At 40.4% G+C, this 23,893-nt stretch overlaps 1 protein-coding gene across 2 annotated transcripts in view; it reads left to right on the forward strand.

The window, feature by feature from the left end:
• trim44 (tripartite motif containing 44) overlaps positions 1 to 23,893 on the forward strand; it is a 53,470-nt gene that overhangs the window by 12,998 nt on the left and 16,579 nt on the right. For both annotated transcript variants that reach the window (XM_038705789.1, XM_038705788.1), the window contains exon 5: positions 8,278 to 8,300. In XM_038705789.1, coding sequence (XP_038561717.1) covers positions 8,278 to 8,300 — 23 coding nt within the window. The remainder of the gene's footprint in view (positions 1 to 8,277; positions 8,301 to 23,893) is intronic.

Raw genomic sequence — 23,893 nt, forward strand, 5'->3', positions numbered from 1 at the left:
AGTTAAAGGTGTTGGCCTTGCTCAAATATGGCACTCTGAATGTAAGGTCTTTGTGGATGTAATTCATGGGAATTTTCATTCTTGTTACATTCTATAGTTAAGGTTTAGGGTATGTTTGAGGATTTATAAACATTTTTGCCTACGTGAATTTGTCTGACCAAGTAAACTGGATCCATTTTATTCTAGTGTTACTTTCGTCAGACAAAACTAAATGAAATATATTTGTCAACAAACTTTTTTTCCCGTGACTAAAATGAGAGGATGACGATGCGGCGACAATGTACTTAAACACTGACTGTGACTACCTTAACATGCAATATTGTTGACGAAAAATGACAAGACTAAAATGTAATTCATAAAATAAAAACATTAATAAAATCTCTCTTTCTTTTTGTCAGTATAATGAGACAAAATATTACAGGCCATATTTTCTCCCTCTAAATGTTGACTTGAACAGTGTGTTCATTCAGCAATAATTTTTTCTTCATGTGCTTTGAATGCTGGCCGACCACCTGGTGCGTGAGGAAAACATTAAGCTGATGACACACAGAGCAACTTTTAGAGCAATGGTGCTTGGCAATGTTGCCGTCAATGGTAATGAGTAAAGATTACTATTGTGATAGTAGAGATTACCAGAGTACCTATTTATACGCAAGCGATGTGGTTATAAGATTTTTGGAAAAAACACTGGTATCTGGCATATCAAGGCTAACCACCTGGGTATTGAGGTAAGTTAATGTCTCCTTTGCAATAAAAATTAGAAAAAAGCTAACATTCAAATTTTACAAAACATCTATATGTGAAATGAGTGAAATAAAGACTAAAATGATAAATATCTCTATTTTGGAGCAGATTGACCAAAATGCTAATCAAAATTATACTTATGAGATAGAAAAGACTAAAATGATGGTTAATGACTAAAACTAGACGAAAATACTTTTGATTTTCTTTTGACTAAAATACCCAGACTTTTAGTCAACTAAAAGTTGATTAAAAATATAGTATACCGTGGACTAAATATGAGTAACTACTAAATAAAACTAACAAGGACATACACACACAACTAGCCAGCAAGGAACTTAATTTACATACCAGTCTTAAAAATGAATAAAAAATGAATAAAAAACCAATGCATTTGTTCCAGAGGCCCATATTTGAGCAAACCTGACACCCTAAATGACAACATAGCGTCACATCACAAGGTCTGTGTGAAAGCAAACAGGGTCAATCTTTAATTAATTTACACTTTAAACACAGATGTCCAGTGCCAAAGTCAGCCCTGTAAAAGTGGGTGCTATTGCTCTTGTCAATAAACAATTACAAACAATTTGCCAGCCAGCACAAAGCTGTTATATAGCGGATCATGTGTAGCCACCTTCACAGTGCTTTTTTACAGCAATAAATATTGCTGTACATAGTTGTTATTCATAGTTTATAACATAGGACAGTCAGCAGTGGCACCTCGACCTTCCTTCTTGTAGCCTAACTTCCTGCTAATAAGGACTTGGTGCCTTACTTAAAGTCACCTAAGCAGGGTGGATGCTTAATGGAGGCCTGATCCTAGGCCTTCAACTTAAAGGATTATCTTTCCAATGACTGTAGCACCTTCTGCATAGTCATTTTGGCAGAATGAATATACACATAAACAAGTGCCACACAGCTTTGTTTCACATAAAAGAATGGACTGGCTGTATTTAATCGGGCATACATTATGTTCAGGTAGAAAAATGCAGTTTTCCTTTCATAAAGTCAGCTGTGTCAGGATGATACAGTTAGTTGGATGTCAATAAATACTGAGCTGTTGGCTGATGAAGCACAGACATAACTATATTTACAGTGTTTGTCAATCATGAACACAGCAGCTGGGTACGGTGTTTCTCTTCTCGACCCTTAGTCAAATTAAGGTTCTTATGCCAAATTACCGCTCGCACCTAAGCGTGTGTGCAGTTACAGTATGTTCAAGTTCAAGGAGTCTTTATTATCCCCAGGGGGGAATTCATTGTGCAGCAGTATGTGACATAAATAATACATGTTATACAAAACAACAGCCATACATCGGTAAGAAACAAAAAATGAATACATACTACACAGAAGTCCACAACTCACAGTGACTTATTAAAAAAAGCGTATAGCAGCAGGGATGAAAGAGTGTAGTTTAATACTTTTGCACATTAAGTCAACCAGAAGTGCAGGCCACGTCAATGCATTCACATTACTTCTGATTCTACTGGCCTTCACTCCCTCATTTGAAAATCCAAGAGAAGGCTTTTACTGCTTATAGATCCCAAACAAAATATCCCATTGGTCCATTTGTCACTCCGTTTACTTTAGTCACCGCAGTCCGGAAAGGAGGTTTGAGTGCTCCCTGGCAATGCTGTGATGGGACCAGGGAGGCTGCAGTAATGGTGGTAGCTGATGTGCGGATTGCTTTTGTAGCTGTGTGTGTGTGTGTGTATGGAGAGTGAGCTTGTGCAGCAATTTACTTGTGATGTATCTTTTTGTGGGTGTGTGAATACACACTGTTCAAAGTGAGTTACATCAAGTCCACCTGAACTCACCTTTTATCTTCGGTGCAACATTAAATGTGTAGAGCCTCATGGATCCAGAGAGCAACTGACTCAACCCTCAGTTCTCCTACTTGCTCACTTACTCTACCGCTGTAAAGCGAATTTCATATTCGCCTCGCTTTACTCGTGCAAGTTTGACCGCAGGACATTGAGTGTTCACACACACACACAACGTGTTTTAAGCGAATAGACACAGCCCACGAATACTACTTCTATATGAACCCAAAGTAAACCTTTTGCTGTGATTTAATTGCAAAAAAACGTATCAAACTGATGCCGAAATAACTACAACAGGATGCCGTTCTATTTTTTTCACTCAAGTTGAAAAATTTTAACTCGCGCAAACCAGCAAATTCATGTGAATTTGCGTCTTTGCATGTAACCAAGCCGCCCAAAACGCTGGATTCGCTTACGGTGTGAATGCACCTTAAGTTTATCGGCCTCAAAGTATATGATTACAGATGGCACATTGAACTACAATAATTTCACTTGCTTCTTTACTGCAGTTCTGTTATGTAAGGTGCTCCTTCACTATGACAGTAGGGCTGAAACAATACCTTTTTTGATTAATCTACAAATGATTGATTATGAAGTTACAGTAATTGTTTAAAACGTCACGAGCTTAGTGATTGTCTTAACAGTCAAATGTCATGATTGAAAAAGATTTCATTTTGTGTTGATCTACTAGTACCATTAATCTGTTCCAGCATTATAGCCCACTACCAGCAAAGCTGTAGTAGTGCATCGTCTATAATCATTCTTATTTCAAAAATCCTGTACTGTTGTGAGTCAGTATTTGGGATTTGAAATCCATGAAGCCATGATATAAGCTTGAGAATAGAAAGATAAATAGACTGCACTGAGGGAAAAAAAAAAAAAGCTGTTACCTTCAGCTTTGTTTGAATGAAAATACATAGAAATGGGTTGACCCCGTTTTGTTTATTTCTCCTCCTGTAAAGCACAGTCTAATCCTGTTTGCCAGAAAGCTACAGTGATTGCCTCCAGCACTTTTTGGGTGTATAGATTGCAACTTTAAGGAAAGAAAGACTATCAGCTTCAGAGTCAAGTCAGACACCACTGCTGCTTTGTAAGAATATCACATACTGCAGCCATGTTGACAGCAAGCCTGTGCAATGGAGCAACTATGTTGTAAAATATTTCTTACCTGCATAAAACCTGTCCTTTAAACTGTTCCCCAAAGAATAGTCCACATAATTGAGGTGAATCTTTTTGCTTAAGGTTGGACAAACAAATTATAACTGGTTCTGTTAATCTTTTATTGCAAGCACAGGGTCACATAGGTGTAGAGACACATGCATACAATAAAGAGCGTTTGCAGCGATGAAAAAAATTCTGAAAATTGATCAGTGGGAGAATATATTGTGTGTCTCAGTCTGAGTCCATTTATTATCAAATTCTCAGTCTCCGCATTTTTATGAAAAAGTGCCAGTAGGTACTCATTCGTACAGCCAGTGTGTTTACATTCCTTAATGGCTGTAGTAATTAAAAATTTAATGTCACTGGGCAGGAAGTGATCTTTCTGGTACAAGCACAGAAAGATTCTTGTCATCTAAAACATTGATACAGAGCGCAAAGTGACTCAACACACTAAGTCAGAGGGCAGATGGTGCATGCATGTAATATCTCTCTCTCCCTCCCTCTCTCTCTCTCTCTCTCTCTCTCTCTTATGCTACAATAGGTGACAAAAGAAATGCATGGAATCCACAGACATGTTCCTATGAGCCGGTGCATGTCAGTCCACTTATGTCTGCATCACCCTCTTTATTGTGCAACTGTTAGGCCTCATTTTCACACGTATGACTGAATAGATAGTGTTTAAGCTGTAAAGGACTCCTGGCATGAAAACAAAGCCAAGATGCCTCATTAGCCAAGCACTGGAAGTCTGCATTAGTGACCCAACCCTGAGTCAGCCGTGACCCAGGTCACAGTGAACTGGCTGATTTAAGACAATGCAGTCTCCCCCCCCATAGCTCAAAATAATAAGCGTGTTGTCAAGGATCCCCCCCCCTCCCTCCCCCATGCAGTTTAATATATAATGCATAATAGTTTAAAAACTATTGAAAAACAAAACGTGATTTATAATTCATCATGTGGACGGATTTCAAATCTCCATGGGATTACCAATGAAACCTTGAGACTTTTCACTCATTTCATGATAAACGTTTTTCTACATTTTGAATGTGTATAAGAGGAAGAAAAAAACACAAAAAAAACACAACACTTTGGCTATCCATTTTGTGGGGTAGAATTGTTCTCCTGTATTTTTGATTTAACAGGTTAAATAAAGAAGGTTTTGCTAGGATTAACTTCCAGCCAAGAGGAAGACATGACAGTAATCTTACACAAGTTGCTAATACACATGATATATCACCTGGCAAGACATTTTATACTAGTTATTAAGTCAAACACAGGAGAGAAAACTGTTTAAATTAGAGTTAGAAAATTGATCACCAGAATAAAACATTTCTCACTTGCCTCGCAGGTGTTACGTCCCAAGGTCTAGGGGTTTCCTGGATACAACATAAAGCAATGCCAGAACACAGGAAATACAATTTAGTAGTTTTTATTAATGTCAGATGAACAGTGCCCAAAACAACCACCACTTTTAGAAACTTAACAAAAAGTAAAGACGACAAAGCTCTAAACTAGGCTTCCAATTCCAAAAACAGGATAAAAAAAAAAAAGGTGCCACAACAAAGAAATCTGTATATAACAAACAAAATGGCTAAAGCCAACAAAACAAGGTTGTCAACAAGTAAGTTAAGCTATTCAAAGTTTAGTGTGTTCACTACACAGGTTCACTTACAAAGTCTCGTATGAGCACAACAGTTCTGTACTCACAACAAACACAGGCTCAGGTGAGGAATGGCAGAGAGAGAGGAGGGGAGTTCTTGTCAGAGTTCCTGTCATCCAGCTGACCAATCAGTAGGCAGCAATTAGCTCTGCAGGACCAATCCAGTGTGCCCACCTGTTCTCCATTACCTGCACGCACGCACGCGCACACACACACACACACACACACACACACACACACACACCACACACACACACACACACACACACACACACACACACACACACACAGGCGGTGTACCTGTGGAGGTAGAGCGGGTTGGCCGTTAATCGGAAGGTCGGCGGTTCAATCCCTGGCTCCCCCTGGTTGCGTGTCGAAGTGTCCTTGGGCAAGATACTGAACCCCGATTTGCCCCTGGCGGCTGTTCCGCCAGTGTATGAATGTGTGTGAATGTTAGTTTCCGTTTGAGCACTCAGTGTATGAATGTGTGTGACTGGTGAATGCAGATGTACTGTAAAAGCGCTTTGAGTGGTCGAAAAGACTAGAAAGGCGCTATACAAGTACGGAGCATTTACACAAACACACTCTAAGGGAGGAGAACAGCTGGCAGTGCAGGGTGAGATAAACTATTAACAAAATATGACCCCAGGGTCATAACACAGGGTTTCGTTATATTTATGACTGACCTAATGAAATGTCAAATGACGTAAGCTTTAATTTTAGAGGAAAGTATGCCTAGAAAAAATTGAGGTGGGATTATTCTGGATACTAATTTAGCATAAATAAATTCTAAACAGCAGACAGATTCTTTTTTGGAACAGCATACTGTTGAAATAAAGCTTGGTGCTTCATTCCATGAAGTTGATATTGTTTTTAAATTAAGAGTGGTGCAGCTGCAGGTTGCATCTTTTGATAACAAACACACCAAGTCCAGGTTAATCTTAGCTTTGAGAGACCAGTTTTTGTATATGCACATATTGCTTGAATTGCTAAAGGCCATGTGAATTATATAGGAAATGTTGAATCTGCTGTTATTCAACCCTGAAGGTGTGATTTTTCTCTATACTGTTGGTACGGTAACTGTAATAATTACAGTTGGAACAAACCTCTATAGCCTTTAGCTTCTTTCTCACATCATATTTATTTTAATTTTGTGGCATTGGCACTAAAAACAACTCTTTAATTGGACCAAATTAAATCAAAACACAACTGAGACTATAGTAATATTCCACTTTTTTTGTCTTAATGTAATGCTATCAAAGAACTACCATGCACAATATTAACGCAACACTTCTTAACATAGATCAACATCAGGAAAATGAACTGGTGTGGAATGCAGCCAAGTTGAAACCAGACAATCAGTAACAAAGTGCTTTTAACATTTAGCATAGCACAGCATCTGACTCTATTTGATCACCAGGAATGACTGCCAATGTATTATCAGGACATCAAAGGCAAAACATGGTAGTTGAATAAGTTTATTGTTGATTTTCACCTCTTCAGGGGAATCATTGAAGTTGAAAAACTAATACAATGCAAGTCAAATTAATGCAAGTTATGTTAATATGCAAATGTGTAGCTATTACTCACTTAATAGTTTGACCCCTTGATTAATGATATCTGCGGTCCACTTATTAGCTTTTTGTGTTTTTAATGCACAGTCAGGTATATTTAAAAAAAAACAACAGTGGACAAAAGTTTTTCAACTTTAATTTAAAGAAGACTTGTGTATGTCGTTTTCTTTTTGGGTGTCTTAAAACCTGCCACGGTTAGCTGTCAACTAATGGTAGGTGATTTAACCAACCAACCACAGGAGAAACTGAAAGAAGTTAGCAAATGTTTACTTTTTGCAGAGGCAGCCAGTCAAGAGCTTCTTTGGTGAATGATTTAACAAATTGACTTTTGCCTCTATGGAAGTGTTTGACAAGGTAAGCTAAGAAAAAATCCAATATTCCAATCTTTGAAACCATGTATTTGTCCAGATCGAAAGATAATTAAATTTAAAGCCAAATCTTAGTCAGTGAGGCAGACAGTCAGTCAGTGCTCCGCAGCCTCCACTCATCAGCCACTGCCTTCAAGAAGCCGTTAGTTACACAGTGTCAAAATCCCTTTCTAGTCAAGGTCTAGTACTACAGTAAAATCAGTGCTGAGGATGAATATTAACAACAAAGTAACAAAAGAGGCCATCTCATGCACATGGTCCTTTGGACTGAAAATAAACCAAATGAGATCAGGGATGGTATAGTAAGTAGTTTTGCTGTAGTACATGACAGCCATTTCAAGTGTGGTGCATGCATACTGGAGCTGTGTGTTAGACGTGATAAATACTAGGGTAGATACATAGCAATAATTTAAATGTTACGGGTAAGCCTTGTGAAATAATGCATTTATAGCTTCTGGAAATTGACAGAATTTGAGATGTGATTCAATTTTTCATTCGTCTCATGAATAAATCTTTTGCGTGCAATGTTTGTGTAGCAGTCACATACTGGCAGTCAACGAATCACGTCCATCATTTTGACATGGAAAAATGTTTTAATACCCAATCCAAATTAAACAGAAAAGCCATCATGTGAATAATGTTTGCAGCTCACCTGGTGCTTTGTTCCAGACTGCCCATTTAAAAGCTTATAAATACACATGAGCACAACTGCTGGATGAAAGTGAAAATTAATTGGTCAGATTTAGAGGCATACCAGCTGTGGACCAAGTTCATGTAAATTATGTTGTTTACCTTTTATTTGTTATCCACACCACCTGTGCAAAGATTTTAAATATGTTTTGTTCTCTCTCTCTCTCTCTCTCTGTCTCTCTCTCTCTCTCTCTCTCTCTCTCTCTCTCTCTCTCTCTCTCTCTCTCTCTCTCTCTCTCTCTCTCTCTCTCTGTTGTTTTCAGCACGGCATTGAGGCCAGGCCAAGGTAAGACTGCCACTTTGATTCATGTTCACCTTTTCTTAACAGGATAGTTTAGCAGGCACTAAGGACACTTCAAAGGCTCCTCACCCGGGTCCTTGTGCCATCAACCAGACTGATAAGAATTCATCCTGCATAATAGCACACATCCCTCTAAAAAACGTCAACCTTTTTATTGTCTCACTCAAACAACTCACAAACTCACCACGGACACATAAACCCTCCAATGAGTCCAAACCATATCTGGTCATATGCGAGTCACGTCGGTGCCCCAGCAAGGCAATTAGTAGCTCTCATCTGTGTGTGCCCACAGGAATCAGAAAAGGTGATGATGTGCCTGGTCCAATAAGAGGGCCATGGATAGTGTTTGACAGGCTGCAGGGGTGTGTGTGTTTATATGTGTGCATAATGTATGTGTGCACTTGTATTAAGACAAGCTGTTGTATCATTAGTGGGGTCAAGTCTTGTCCTCTGATACAGCATTGTATTTACATTTCTACTATCCCATAGATGATTATGCTTGTCTGAGAAACTTGTCTGGACAGAAACAGCCATATTATTTTTCAGCTGCTATTACACTTTGTTTGTGTATTCTTTTTTATGCCTGGACTACACCTTTCAGCTTTATCTTTGTCAGACAGTCTGCAATGGATAGTCCTCTACCCAGTCTCACACTTATTGATCTGTTGACACCAACACCTCTCTGCCTCCTTTACCCTGAGCAGGAGTGCTCCTAGCACCACCTGCTGTCACTGCCTCCCCTCCTGGCTGTCTCTCTGGTCTTTCATCTCAAAGTACTCCTCCCCTCTGCAGACACACTTAGGCCCCATCCATGCTACTGCTTTTTTGTTTTAAAAAGGAGCCCTTTTGCTGCGTTTGTGCCTCCCGTCCAGACTAAAACAGCAAAAATGAAGACTCTCTGATTGGGTCTCACAAGTCATGTAAAGTAGAAACACAATGCTATGGACAGAGTTTTTGACAGGGTATTTTTATTAAAATATTTTGTACTGTGCAAATAACACTTATAGCCTACACTTGTAGTGTGTATGTCACTGTATTTACCTTACGACGATTCCCAGTCTGTTTTCCGCCGTCACAGCCACTTTTATCTCCTGTGTTCCTTACAGTAACAGTCCCAGCTCGTTATTAAAATCTGGTGTGGTTCTTTGTCTGTAGTATTTTATTCTTTTGTCAAATCTTCTGTATCTACAGAACAGACCAACTGCTTTATGTTTACACCCGCACGCGCATGTCCAGTGTACGGCCACTAGATGTGCATTTTCAGTCATTTTAGTAGAGACGGAGATCAACTGTGATACGCAGCTAAAAAGCTGGTGTGGCCAGACATCATATTCGTTTTAATTCTCCGTTTTGAAGCTAAAACGGAGTAGTGTAGATGGGGCCTCATATACACACATACACAGATTCAGACACCTTCAGCAAATGCCAGCACATCTTTCTTAAAAGAAAAGAACCTTATTTTCTGTGAGACTGAATTTAAAATGAAGGCTGAATAAGAAAATAGCCCTCTGTTCCACAAAATACAATTTTGATGGACAACAGTCTTGTTTTTCTGCAAACAGAAATTACATTTTTAATTTCACTTTGTAGTATTGATATTGTTTGTGGGAAATGTTGTGTATTTCCTCTCTGGAGTCTAATGTACCTTGCCTTTTTAATAAGCAAAGAAAGTCATGCCTGTGGTTTGCGCACGGTGCCAACATGTAATATGCTATTGATTGGTCAGCCAGTATTATGACCCCTAAGCGCTGGAGCAGATGGCAGCAAGCTTGGACCCATGGGTGAGATGAAGCTAATAGTTTGCCCTTGGTCAAGGCTAAACTCTACATCTCATACACACACACACACACACACACACACACACACACACACACACACACACACACACACAAACCCTGATATAATTACTCCCAAAGTCCCCCATATTGCCCTAAAATGCAGTGGGTGCAGAATCAACTGTGGCTAGTGGAAAACGACACACATTTTGTAGCAAAGTACTAGGAGATAGGAAGTTTTTAAGAGGTTAGTAGAAAAACTTTTATTTTTAGATTCTGGACAATTTCATGTGCAAGTTTACAGTATCTCAAAAGTGAGTACACCCCTCACATTTTTGTAAATATTTTATTATATCATTTCATATGACAACACTGAAGAAGTGACACTTTGCTACAATATAATATAGTGAGTGTACAGCTTGTATAACAGTGTAAATTTGCTGTCCCCTCAAAATAACACATCACACAGCCATTAATGTCTAAACCCCTGGCAACAAAAGTGAGTACACCCCTAAGTGAAAATATCCAAACTGGGCCCAATTAGCCGTTTTCCCTCCTCAGTGTGTATGTGACTTGTAAGTGCTACAAGGTCTCAGGTGTGAATGGGGAGCAGGTGTGTTAAATTTGGTGTTATCGCTCTCACACTCCCTCATACGGGTCACTGGAAGTTCAACATGGCACCTCATGGCAAAGAACTCTCTGAGGATCTAACTAAAAATAATTGCTCTACATAAAGATGACCTAGGCTATAAGAAGATTGCCAAGACCCTGAAACTGAGCTGCAGCACGGTGGCCAAGACCATACAGCGGTTCAACAGGACAGGTTCCACTCAGAACAGGGCTCGCCATGGTCGACCAAAGAAGTTGAGTGCACGTGTTCAGCGTCATATCCAGAGGTTGTCTTTAGGAAATAGATGTATGAGTGCTGCCAGCATTGCTGCAGAGGTTAAAGGGGTGGGAGCCTGTCAGTGCTCAGACCATACGCCGCACACTGCATCAAATTGGTCTGCATGGCTGTTGTCCCAGAAGTAAGCCTCTTCTAAAGATGATGCACAAGAAAGCCCGCAAACAGTTTGCTGAAGACAAGCAGACTAAGGACATGGATAACTGGAACCATGTCCTGTGGACTGATGAGACCAAGATAAATGTATTTGGTTCAGATGCTGTCAAGAGTGTGTGGCAGCAACCAGCTGAGGAGTACAAAGACAAGTGTGTCCTGCCTACAGTCAAGTATGGTGGTGGGAGTGTCATGGTTCTGGGGCTGCATGGAGGTTAGCCTGTGAACCGGCCAAGCATGTCTCCAGACCTAAACCCTTTTGATACAAAATATTGACACTTTGGGCCCAATTTGGACATTTTTACTTAGGGGTGTGCTCACTTTTGTTGCCAGGGGTTTAGAGATTAATGGCTGTATGATGTGTTATTTTGAGGGGACAGCAAATTTACACTGTTATACAAGCTGTACACTTGTTACTTTACATTGTAGCAAAGTCTCATTTCTTCAGTGTTGTCACATGAAAAGATATAATAAAATATTTACAAAAATGTGAGGGGTGTACTACTTTTGTGAGATACTGTATTAAAGTGGTTGAGCGATAGAGACTGGACATCTTAAAGTTTTAAGGTGAAACAGAGGGTGAACTGGTGAAAAAGAGATGAAGTGAAATTGCTGGAGGGAGAAAGAAGGAGAGAGATTTTGCAGGATCAAGCAAGGAGTGGATGTTTAGGGTTATGTGCAACAGGATCCCGACAGCAAATTGATTATGGAGCAGGAACACTAATCCGCTGTCTGAGCCCCATATCGCTGCTGTAGACAGAGCATCCCCACAGGACCACAATCCTGCACCCACCCACATCTTTCCTGGAATTCCTCATCAGTACAATCCCCCGCCTTTCCTCAAGCCTCTTAACATAGGTACTCCATGCCTGCCAAGATTTGTCCTCCTCTGAATATAAACCTTGCTTCACCCCCCCAGGCCAACCTTCTCACTGCTGCTTATAATGTGATGCATTTCAAATTGTGCTTGTGTTCCTTGGCTTTGACGCGCTCCCTTGCAACCCATGTCCACATCCACATGTTTGTGCGTATGTTTGTCTTGTGTGCATTTGCTAATAGGCAAATAAAAACAATATTTATCATCTGGATCTAATCTAACTGTTGCAATCTCTTTTATAAATCATGTTAGTGTGTGTATGGGTGTGTATACATGCATGTAATAATGTGCCCAAAGGTATGAACATATAGGTTATGCTATATATTTCTGGAATCCCTTTCACACCACTTATTTGCTTTCACTTTTTGCTTTCTGAGCCCTCTGTGATCATATAGGGTCGTCATACATCAGGAGGCACCATGCCACTGATCAGTAGGGGAGAGGAGAGTTTCTCTGACTGTCTTGTGTGTGTGTGTGTGTGTGTGTGTGTGTGTGTGTGTCTACACACACACACACACCACACACACACACACACACACACACTCACACAAAGAAAGGATAAGGAGTAAGGGCTTATTGCTGCAGTATTGCTTTAATTCCAGAAAGCCACTTTTATGTTATCTCCTGAGATACATGCTTAAGAAAGAGATAGATGCAAAGACCGTGAGACAGTCAATGAGAGGAAATGAGATGTACACTAAGGAATTCCACTCGTTAGACCTAAATTTACTGTTCTGTTGGGACTTATTTTAAATGTATTTAAGTATTCGTGTAGAGGCATTTCTTTGTCCTTTGGCTTCTCCTACTAAAAGTTTTTAGATTGTGAGTTTTGGATGTCTGACCACCAATAAGGAGTCAAAGGAGTATTACAGTGTTTTTCACCCTTATCTATGTATGATTTTAACAAAATGAGTCACAATCAATTATAGTCCAAAGCAGAGACTTTTATAGAGGAGACACACCACTCAATCACATCCTGAATACAACTCTATGGGAAAAGCCTGTAACTGTAAAGAGGGCGATTATCCCGCCCCTCCCGCTAGAAAGCCAACCGTCTGCTTTTAACAGCCAAAGCGGGAAACATATTTCAGCCAATCGTGTGGTTCCACTGACATTTGGGTGTGTTTTACTTCGAGTGTGCATGGTGCGTGGTAGTAGTGACGCATGCGTAGTAGCAGTATAACCAGTCGGGAAAAATGCTTTTTAAACCTTATTTTGGGGCAAAGTCATCCAACTTTTTCAGCGACTTTTATTAGATTTTACTGCTGATTCTATTTATGTAGTTTTTATGTCCAGGTGACCAGTATAAGTGCAGTTCTGGCTCACTCCCCATTCATTCAGATAGAAGCCTGGTGTTGTTAGTCCGAAATAGCTACCCGGAGGCGTTGTGAAGATGGGTGCCAAGTGGAATGACTTGCCTATGAGGACTTTGTCCATAGTCAGTTCTCTGATTCACTAAGTCACCGAATTACCTCTAGTTGTCTTTTAAGCGACATACTCGTACAAACATTAAAGCTTATAGCTGTTCTTCCCTACCACGTAATCAAGCCACAAACATCGTGTAATTGTTGCCACTCTGATGCATTTATTTCTGATGCACTTGTAAAGATCGATGTTTTGGTTTATCTTCAGCCTTTGCAGAAACATCAGTCTTTTTAAGTTGAAATAAATGCTTCAGAGTGAGGGGCGTATACAGCATTCCAGTCTCTTCCAGTTTCTCTTTTTGTTATTTGTGTCTGCCAGTGAGCCAGCACATTACTGGAATATGTGTGTGCTCCCTCAGTTTTTAATTTAAATGTCAACAGTTTGGCTAATGTTAACATGCTAACAGTTGTGTCAGATATGTATGTGCTTGCCTGATAAAAATGCAGTGTATATGCCAGATATATTAGCCTACAGAAACACTTTTTCACTTCCCCCGGTACTGTTGCTGCCATTAATTTCGTCACTGACACACATGGAGTTGGTGCGTGATGTCTGTACAGTGTATTGGCTGTTTATTTAAAGCACTGCTATCAACAGAATTCTAGTCATTTTTGTAAAAAACAGCTAACAGAAGCTCATTTATTTAAAGTTGCTTAGCCGTTATTTTGACCCTTTCCAATAGTGACTCAAATTAATGCTTGTTCCAATGCAAATGTTAGCATGTTGAAATATTAGCCTTGTAAAAAAAATATAATTGAGTTAATTGGGTTTATAGCTGCCTGTCATTGAAGCTGCATTTGTGAACCATAGCTATTAGATCTAGTGTTCACGTATCACAGGAACAGTCAGAACATTAAACCCTGACTGTCTCTGATGTTTTGGCTTCTCTGTCACTACTGGTGGAATTTGGGTTATTTATATAAATGTAGATAACAGTCGGGGTTGGTATAGCTTAAGCAATAAAAGCCTTTAAGGTCTTGTCGGTGATGCAGCTGGCTGTTTTCTTTGTCTCCCATGGTCAGTGGTGGAAGAAGTACAGATACCACCTAAAATATTTTACTCAAGTAAAAGTCATCCAGTATAAACCTACTCAAGTAAAAGTACAAAGTAGTACACATTCAAATCTATTGATCTTACAAAAAGCTCACTCAAGACAGGTTTGAATACAGCAGTGTAAGTTATAGTGAATCACAATAAGGATAAATGAGTCGCAAGAGGACAAGTGGATATTTCTTATATGTTGTATTGCTCTGCTGTTGTGGTAGTATCACTTTCAAACCGTCTGACAGATGCAGAACCCCATTTGGGACTTTGGGTATGTTAAGATGAGACAAGGAGGTGGAAACCAAAACTAACTGAAACACTTCTCAGTTCACAATCTCACCAAAAATCTACACGTTAACTTCAGCACCTCTCATAAAGTGCAGCTCACAGTCCCAAACAGAGCAAAGTTGGCTTCTGTTTTTAGATGTTTACATTGCAAAACTCTGCAGTTAAGTTAGCACTCGGTCACAAACCCGCAGTGCGAAAACAGAGCCGGTTTGCTGTACTCACAGCTGACTCCACAATGCTCTCACTATAATCTTCCCTCTGTAAAAAGTCTGAATAGAAACCTCTTCTAGAAAAATTCAGTGCTGGTTTGAATGGACCTCTGCGCGCTAACTCAGTCCTCATGAAGTCTATTAAAACTGGGGGCTAATCTGCTGGTTCATTTGATGGAACAGCAACTGTTCCATTAGGGTTTGAGCTGCTTGTATCTGTTGATGGCTGTACATCTCTGGCTGTGCTTGTACGGGCTGAGGCTGTTTGTACTTCACCTGGGTCTGTCTGGAGACCTGCTAAAGATGTCTGGACTGGGTCTGTGCTGGTACTGGCTAAGGCTGGATGTGGATCAGCTGTGCTTGTACTGGCTGACTCTCTGGAGTCTGTTCTTGTACTGGCTAATGATCCAGCATCTACTCTACTGACAAACTAAAGCATAGCCCTGTAAATTATAGATATTTTTAATATATTAATGTTATCAGCTGCATCAGGCCCATTCAAACTGGCTCCTCCAGGTTTCCTTCAGTACATTTTCAAATGTAAAAAACTATTTATAAAATGACTTTCTGAATATGTGATGCTTATTATTTAATGAGATGTGCATCCATATTGCCCAGTCAGCCCTGCTAATCAACATTTTAATAGTCAATGTGAATCCACTGCTTCCCATCATGCATTAGTCCAGAGTTGTAACTAAACGTCACTGTCTTGTTTTTAAATGATGTATGAGGAGTGCCATGATCACATCCTGTCTGGACTGGTCCCACAGATGTTTCATGCGGGAATGCGCAAGTTTACTTTCGTATACACGCATATGAACGCATTTCCACGTGCAATCGTCATCTTTTTCCGAGCTACAGTTTATAAACACCGTGGCCCGTCAGCGTTTATCAAACGTAATAAAGAGTTGTCTTTCACTAACATTGTTCAGACACAGTCTGGCAAGCTACCAAGACACAGACAGACAAGAGCGGTGCTGCTCAGCTGGTTAGCAGGACAGACAGACAAAGAAAGATTCACTGCACCTGCACATTAGGCTAATTGTGATCTACATCCGACTATAAGAGGAGAGAACACGTGTTTACCTGACTGCTGTTCCTGCACTTCACTGTCATTGAGTTTTTTCTCTTCTCATGCCTAGAAGGATAGTCCCTCTTCATCCTCTCATCAAAGTTTTAAACATTCATGTTCACCTTTGACAGGAAAGAGAGGCGGGGCCGTCTAGTGCTGGATTATCACTGCGTATGCCAGTGTCGCATCAGCTGGCTGAAGTTGATTCGCACTGAGTCGGCTTTATCAGTTTTACATTAGTTTTTCAGTGCTGCTCCACTCAGGTGCGCTGCAAAGGCTACTAATACCGATGTAACAAGGTCTCATGCAGAATGTAATGGAGTAAAAATATATGGCTTGGAAATGTAGCAAAGTGAAAGTAGGATCAACTGAAAATACTCAACTAACAGTAAAGTACAGATACCGAAAAACTACTTAAGTACAGGCCAGTGAGTTCGCCTCTCCAAACTCATTGGCCTCACTGGTACTGTGTATTCTTGGTTTCAATCCTGTCTCACCAACAGGCAACAATACATCCCCCTTAAGGGCATCTGCTCTGAATTGGCGCCAGTCTCACACGGCGTGCCTCAAGGATTAGTGCTTGGCCCACTACTATTTAATATCTACATGCTACCTCTTGGGATGATCATCCGGAAACATGGACTATACTTCCACTGCTATGCCGATGACACCCAGCTCTACATCAGCACTAAACCTCTCACTCCCCTTCCACCAGTGTTGATTTGCAATTGCCTGAAGGAAATAAAGAACTGGATGGACAGTAACCTCCTCAAACTGAACAAAAACAAAACAGAACTCATGGTGTTTGCCCCGCAGTCACTTCTCAAAAAGGTTGGTGACATCACACTGGATGTGGATGGCCGCTCAATCTCTGCATTCCCTGAAGTACACAAGATTCCGACAGTGCCTCTCCAACTCTGTAGCTGAGACCCTCATCCATCATCACCTCCTGACTTGACTACTATAACAGTATCCTGTTCGGTCTGCCCAGCAAGGCTACTGACAGACTCCAGTATGCACAGAACTCTGCAGCTAGGATGCTCACCCACACAAAACATGGACTGCACATCACTCCCATCCTTAAGAAGCTTCACTGGCTGGCAGTTAAGTCCCGGATCAAATATAAAATCCTCCTCCTGATGTACAAATCTCTCCATGGACTTGCACCTCAGTACCTCACAGATCTACTCCATCACTACACTCAGGCACGGTCCCTGCGGTCCTCTGACAAGGACCTGCTCGCTGTCCCTAATTCCAGGCTCTGGACATTTGGTGACAGAGCCTTCTGTGTTGGTGCACCTTCACCCTGGAACAAGCTTCCTCTTGCCATCCGCTCTGCCTCCTCTCTATGTACTGTACCTTTAAAAACCATCTTAAAACACACCTCTTCACTGAGGCCTATGAGCTTTAATCCCACCCCCTCCTTGTTTGTTAAGCATCCTTGGGTTTGTGAAAGGCGCTATATAAATCAAAGTTATTATTATTATTACTTCATTACTTTCCACTACTGCCCACGGTGAGGCTTTCCTTGTGTCTTTGTGTCCTGTCATTCTGAGCATATAAAGAATAGCAATGAAAGTGAGAAGCCTTAAAAAAGAGACTTGAGACCTGAGAAACCAGACATAAACTGTTTAACACTTGTTAGCTGTCATCGATTGGGTGGTTTCTCACAACTTTCTCTCATGTGTTCCATGCGCTTTTCTTGTACCCATTAACACTCTCGTCTTTTGTGAAGTGCAGATTATTTTATTCTCATGGCGGATAGAAAGCTCTTAATGACCATGCATCATCTTTTGAAAATGGTGCAAGAAGAAATGATTTTATAATTCTATAACTTGAATTGTTCATTATCGTCAGTCAAACTACTGGATGAGTCGATACAGAGGAATGAAATAACTAGAGTGGAGTACATGTGGATTGTAACGGGCATGTCTGTTTGGGCGTATCACACTCACACACTTTGCACACAGATCCTGCTTGATATTCTTTTGAAACCTGTTTGTCTGTATAAGGTTTGTTTTATTGAAATAGTTAGAAATTATTAGGTTGAAGAGGGAAGAAATAAGAAATCAGAGTGAACTCTGTGAAAACACAGGGCTTACTGTATAAAAATATGTCAGCCGGAAGGAAGAACGAGAAAATGATATCTGGGAGAAGGGTTTAAAAAAAATTGGTAATGCATACATAACAAATGAAGGGATAAAAAGACAACAAATCAAGGAAAGTGGGAGCTTTGGCAGAAACTGTATCTGATCTCCTAAACAAAAAAAAAAACACACTAAAACTCAGTAACTTACATTATAACAGACATGGTTTGTTTTTGAGCTCAGCTTCAGTCTAATCCACTTCATGATCAGTAAATCTATAAGAAAAAAAATCCCATCTGAATTATGAAAAAAGTTAAAGCTTTGCGACATGTGGTGAGTTTGCTTAGCATGAGCAATGAGGGCCATCTGAGCATATAAATCACACAGTGTAATCACACTAAAATGGTAAAGCCCCCCCCCCCCACCCCACCCCCATTCATTGCTCCAATCATTGACGTCTTTACTGTTTTTCAGGAGCTCACTTTATCATGCATGCACAAACACACTCTTTCTTCACTCTGTAAACAACCTCTCTGACTGACATAGGTATATAATCTTATTTTCTTTGTTAATAGTGTAAATCTGGGGAAAATATGTTATTAATGATCTTCTACTTAGTTACAATTGATCGATTATTATTTTATGAATGTACCTACTTTTTCTTACTCTGGCACCATTTACCTTCACCAATCCAACAGCTCCAACATGTTAATTTAACGTGGAGTCACTTGTTACCAACATCACATATCACCACTTGATTCTTGAATGGAAGTTTGTTGTGTCCTTCATTCAGGAAATTGTCATTATAATCTTAACAGTGGGATAGGAACCAGCAGTCATAATTAGCACACATTGTGAGAGGTCTTTTTCTGCCCTGTGGAGGCTCAAGTGGTTCCTGGTTTCCAGCGCGTAACTAACTTAGCTAAAACATGCAACAGATCCGTTTTAAAATTTTACTTGTAATCTGCCATCAATGCGTGCTTGCGTGCTTGGCGACAGAGGAGAGCAATGGCAAAGCGCTGACTCTGTCTCACTGTGAGAAGGCTGTACACCTCCCTCAGTCATGGTGTATGTTCCCATGAACACACAAACCAAGGAAAAGACAGGGAAGCGGGGCGGGCACTTTGGGACACAGTCTTATCTGTCTGTCTGAGCTCCTTGCCCTTCACTGGGTCAAATAGATGAGTTGAGTGAAGCATAGGGGGGTGTCAGGGGAGCGTGGCCAGAGGACACAGAACAGAGCCCAGAGATGAAGGCATGGAGGGACGGAGCTGCATTTCCTCCAATGCAAAATTTATAGCTCTTCCCATAGGGAGCCACTACAGGCCCTCTCAACTTTATAACATTCTGTGTAGGTTTGTGTGTGTGTGTGTGTGTCAGCATACCCTCAGCTTACAATATTTCAGCTAGATACATATGTCTGTTTTCCTGTGTATGTGTGTGTGTAAGCCACAGCTGCTTGCTATGACTGTACTAAGTCCTCTTCATTAATATACTCTCTTTCTCTATGTGTGTTGCCTGGATCTGCCTTATTCTCTCTCTCTCTCTCTCTCTCTCGGCCATCACCATTCTACAGGAGGGGTAGATCTGAGTTCCCAAATGAATGCAAAGCACACACAAACCAAACTGACAAATACAGAGACATGCATTTAGATGACAAGAGACTATAAGCATGCATAATTCATGCCACATGCGCAATGCTCCTCCATTTTTTTAAAAATGTCATTCATTTGTGTTTGTGTGTGTGTGTGTGTGTGTGTGAGTGTCAATGTGAATGCACATTTGTGTGGGTTGGTGGGCACACGGATACTGCCGGCACCAGCATGACTCACTTCAAACAGTTTTTGGAAATGTAGGGAGAGTGTGTGCAGAGGTGTCAAGGGGACAAGTGTGTGTGTGTGTGTGTGTCTGTCTGTGTGTGTGTGTTAACTGTGTCTTTTGTGATGACTAATGGTAGTTATTTGTTTCTCCTGAAACTTTTCCTGAATACAAATGAGGTAATTTTCCTACAAGAAAACGCCTCTGATTTAGAGTTGGGGTTGCTTTAGTACCACACGTCTATTTCACTTGTGCGCGCCTAAAACCTTCCAGCCCAGTACAATAGTTCAAAGAGCAAGTTGGGAAATGGAAGCTGTCTAATTGAATATCCTGTGAAAGTGGCAAGTATGAATCGTGACTGTTTAGTGCCTGTCAAAATGCAAAAGAGACTGGACAGTTGGAATGTATTTTTGTGAAATAGACATGACAGGTATGAATGTATTTTCAGACAGAAACTGATCCTTTTGATATCAGATACGACTCTCAGTGGGGATTGCCACCTGATAAGTTTGATCTTCAGGATTTTGAAATTCACCAGAACTAAAGCAGCACTGCTACTGGATTTTTTAGTTGTTGATTTCCTACAGTATACACCGGTGAGGGCCAGGGACACAGTGTATAGAGCTTTGACCGGGGCTTTAAGAGTGCTTCTAGTATTGATCTACTGTGTAGATGGATACGAGAGCTCTGGTGAGTGCTGCGTGTGTTGTTTTTGATACTAGGGAGCAAAAAGTCGACGGCAAGTGTTTGTGGCGCATTCAAGGCTATAGTGGAGCAGAATCTGGTTACTACTGCATTTGTGTTGATGCTCTGAGCCCGTAGTGCCCATGAATAATGGATTGTTAATCCAGGTGTGTAAAATACATCTCTCTCTCCCACATACCTTTCCCTGCCTTTCTGTTGCTGCTTTTGTTGCATCTGTGCAAAGGTGTGTTTGTACTCGCACTTACATCGTATTGTGTGTGTGTGTGTGTGTGTGTGTGTGTGTGTGTGTGTGTGTGTCTGTCTGCTTGTGTGTTTGTTGCACCGAAGTGCTTTTCTTTAGAGATCAGTGTCAGCAGAGTGACTTTATACCTTGACAAAAGGAACGATTGTAAGTTTTATTCTGCTGATATTTGAAAAGCTAGTAAGAGAGAGGGCCTTAACAATTTAACAAGGAGCACCACAGAACTCTTCAAATATTCATATTTGTTGAACTTTGCCTTAATGTATGAAAAAAGGCTAGATTTAACACAAAGTAATGGGTCGAGGACCTTTGCAATTTAACATTAGACATATCAGGCTGATGCTTGTATCCAGAGGGGCTTTGTGCAAGTTAAAATAGAGACATTTGTATGTTAACATCATTTTAAGCTCAGTAATAAAGACATGCAAGGAACAAAATGGTGTTATAAAAGAAAATGATAAAGGAATAGTGTTTGTGGTGGTGAATTTGGAAATGAAATAGAGCACAGGTGTGGTGTAACCAGGCTGGGACGAGATGAGCATAAGGTGTAGCCTGTGTAGATGTTTTTCAGCTCCACCAAGGAAGATGTGGGGTGACTACTAAAAAGGAAAGGGGGGAAAAATAGGGAGGTAAAACAGCAAAACTACAATAAGCTTTCTGGGCAGGTTGGTAATACAGAAGGGAAAAGCATGGAAAATGAAAGAGAGCGTGGCAAATAATATTTCAGAAGGCTCCAGTGCACAAGACAGCAACAATAGGTTAGTCTCTGGCAGTAAACTTCACTAATCCTCCTGGTATGAGCATTTTATTTCTTCCAGTGGTCCATATTTCATTATATCTGATTCAACAAATACCCTTCTTTATAACCTTGTGCAATCTAATATGTAGCCCAGTGTTGAACATCATACTGAGTCACTTAGACTGAGAAACCATACTCGTTTATTTATTTTTTTATCTTGGATTCCTTTGCTGTCTCTGCGACAGTAAATTTAGGCGGAACATATCATGTTTATGTCACATTGTAAAGTGTTATTATCATCTTCGTTATTTATGAATACAGAGCAGTGTTTCTATGTATTGCACGCCTTTCTCCTAGCCAGTCTTGTTAATTTGTCTTCCCTTCACCTGCTCATTAAATTACCTACCCAGACTTCTCTAGCTTTCCCATCTAATAATCATATTGTTATAGAAGCCTCTGCGGTTTGTCTGTTTTCTTAAGAGGGAGTCTGTGAGGAATTAGTATCGGAAATACAAAAAATACATCCAAATGTGTTAATTACAGCTCCCTTTCCCCCTCTGAAAACAGATTACTTCTGGTGTGAGTGAGTGTGTGTGTATGTGTGTTTTTATATGTGTGGTAGTGTGTGGGTGTCAGTGTGTATTTATGCACATGTGCAGTTATTTTTTAAAAGAAGAAAGTGACAAAAAGAAGTGAGTGAGGAAGTGCGGTGAGGTAGAGAGCTGGCAGTCTGCAGTAGCTGGATCGCTACATCGAAGGTGCAGATGTTGAGATTTTTTATTTGTGTCTTTCTTATCTCCATTACATGTCAAAGCACATCTGGCGAGATGTAGCTCTGCTGCAGCAGTGATGAAATTACCATCTAGTTCAGATTCTGTGATTGATGAGCAATATTTTATAGTAAGCCACTTATTGTCAGTAACACATAATTGTAAAATAAAAGTAAAAGTAATGAAAGACATCTTTTAAATGCTTAAACCAAGAGTCTACAGCCAAGCTAGCAGCTGTGGGAGGCTAAATGCTAAAATCAGCTCACACTGACAATGCTAACATTCTGATGTTCAATTATCATGTTCACCATGGTAATTAAGCATGTAAACGTTTGCTAATTAGCACAACATAGAGTTAAAGTGATGGGGATGTTGTTAGTTTTGCAGGTATTTTGTCATAAAACTAAAGTACTGGGGGAAAAAATTTGTTTGACCTGACGATGGCTCTAGAGAAAATTCATAACAATTAATTTTGACAGTTCACTATAAGAGGTTCATGAATGTCTGTACCGAATTCCATTGCAATCTATCAAATAGTTATTTGACACATTTCACTTGAAACCACAAATACCTCATGGTGGCGCTAGAGGAAAAGCCAGGGGATCACCCAAAGTCATTGGGATTCATCGTCTGAACTCCATGATGACAATTCATCCAATAGTTAAAACACTTAATCATCACAGTATAAAATCAAGTCAGTTTAACTTCAGGGATAACAATCTATCCAGTTAGCAACTTAACCAGTTACTTAACTGCAGGACTGGTATCTGCTCCTTTGTCTGAGGAGGAACAGGAGGAGCACTGACAGAGCCCTACAAAATGACCTCCAGCAGGCTGGAGCTCCAACTGTTACAAACGGACTTCGTGAGTGTGGCATGAAGGCCCGATGTCCTCTAGTGGGATCTGTGCTCACAGTCCAGCACCATGCAGCTTGATTGCCATTCACCAGATAACACCAGAACTGGCAGATCTGCCATTGGAACCCCGTTCTCTTCACAGATGAGAGGAGGTACACACTGATGTGACAGATGTAAGTGAGTCTGGAGATGCTGTCGTGAACATGATGCTGCCTGCAACATCATCCAGCATGACTGGATTGGCTCTAGAGCCATGCCACTAGCATGGCTAAAAATACATGTAGCACTAGCTTGAATGCTGATTTTTGTTTTCACAGCCATATTTACATGTTAAAATTTATACAGTCACTAGCAAGCTGTCATTCAGTCCTTTTGAACAGCTTTTATTTATCAGCTAATGTCAGTGTTGTCAACTGAAATTACAACCTCGGGAAACCAAATGGAATCAGCTGGTTACTAATTGGTCTGATGGGCATGTTGCATGCTGTAGGCAATCTGCAGATGCTTGTGGGTTTCCTTTTTTATTTGAGAATAACATTATTTGGCTTGGGTAGGCAAATATGGCACACTGTAGAGTAAGTGGACTAGACAATTACAGCTCCCTCATCTGCTCT

This window comes from Micropterus salmoides, unplaced genomic scaffold (assembly GCF_014851395.1).
Source record: "Micropterus salmoides isolate LMB-PRFRI ecotype aquatic unplaced genomic scaffold, ASM1485139v1 Ms_hic_scaffold_8, whole genome shotgun sequence".
In the NCBI taxonomy this organism is placed as follows: Eukaryota; Metazoa; Chordata; class Actinopteri; order Centrarchiformes; family Centrarchidae; genus Micropterus; species Micropterus salmoides.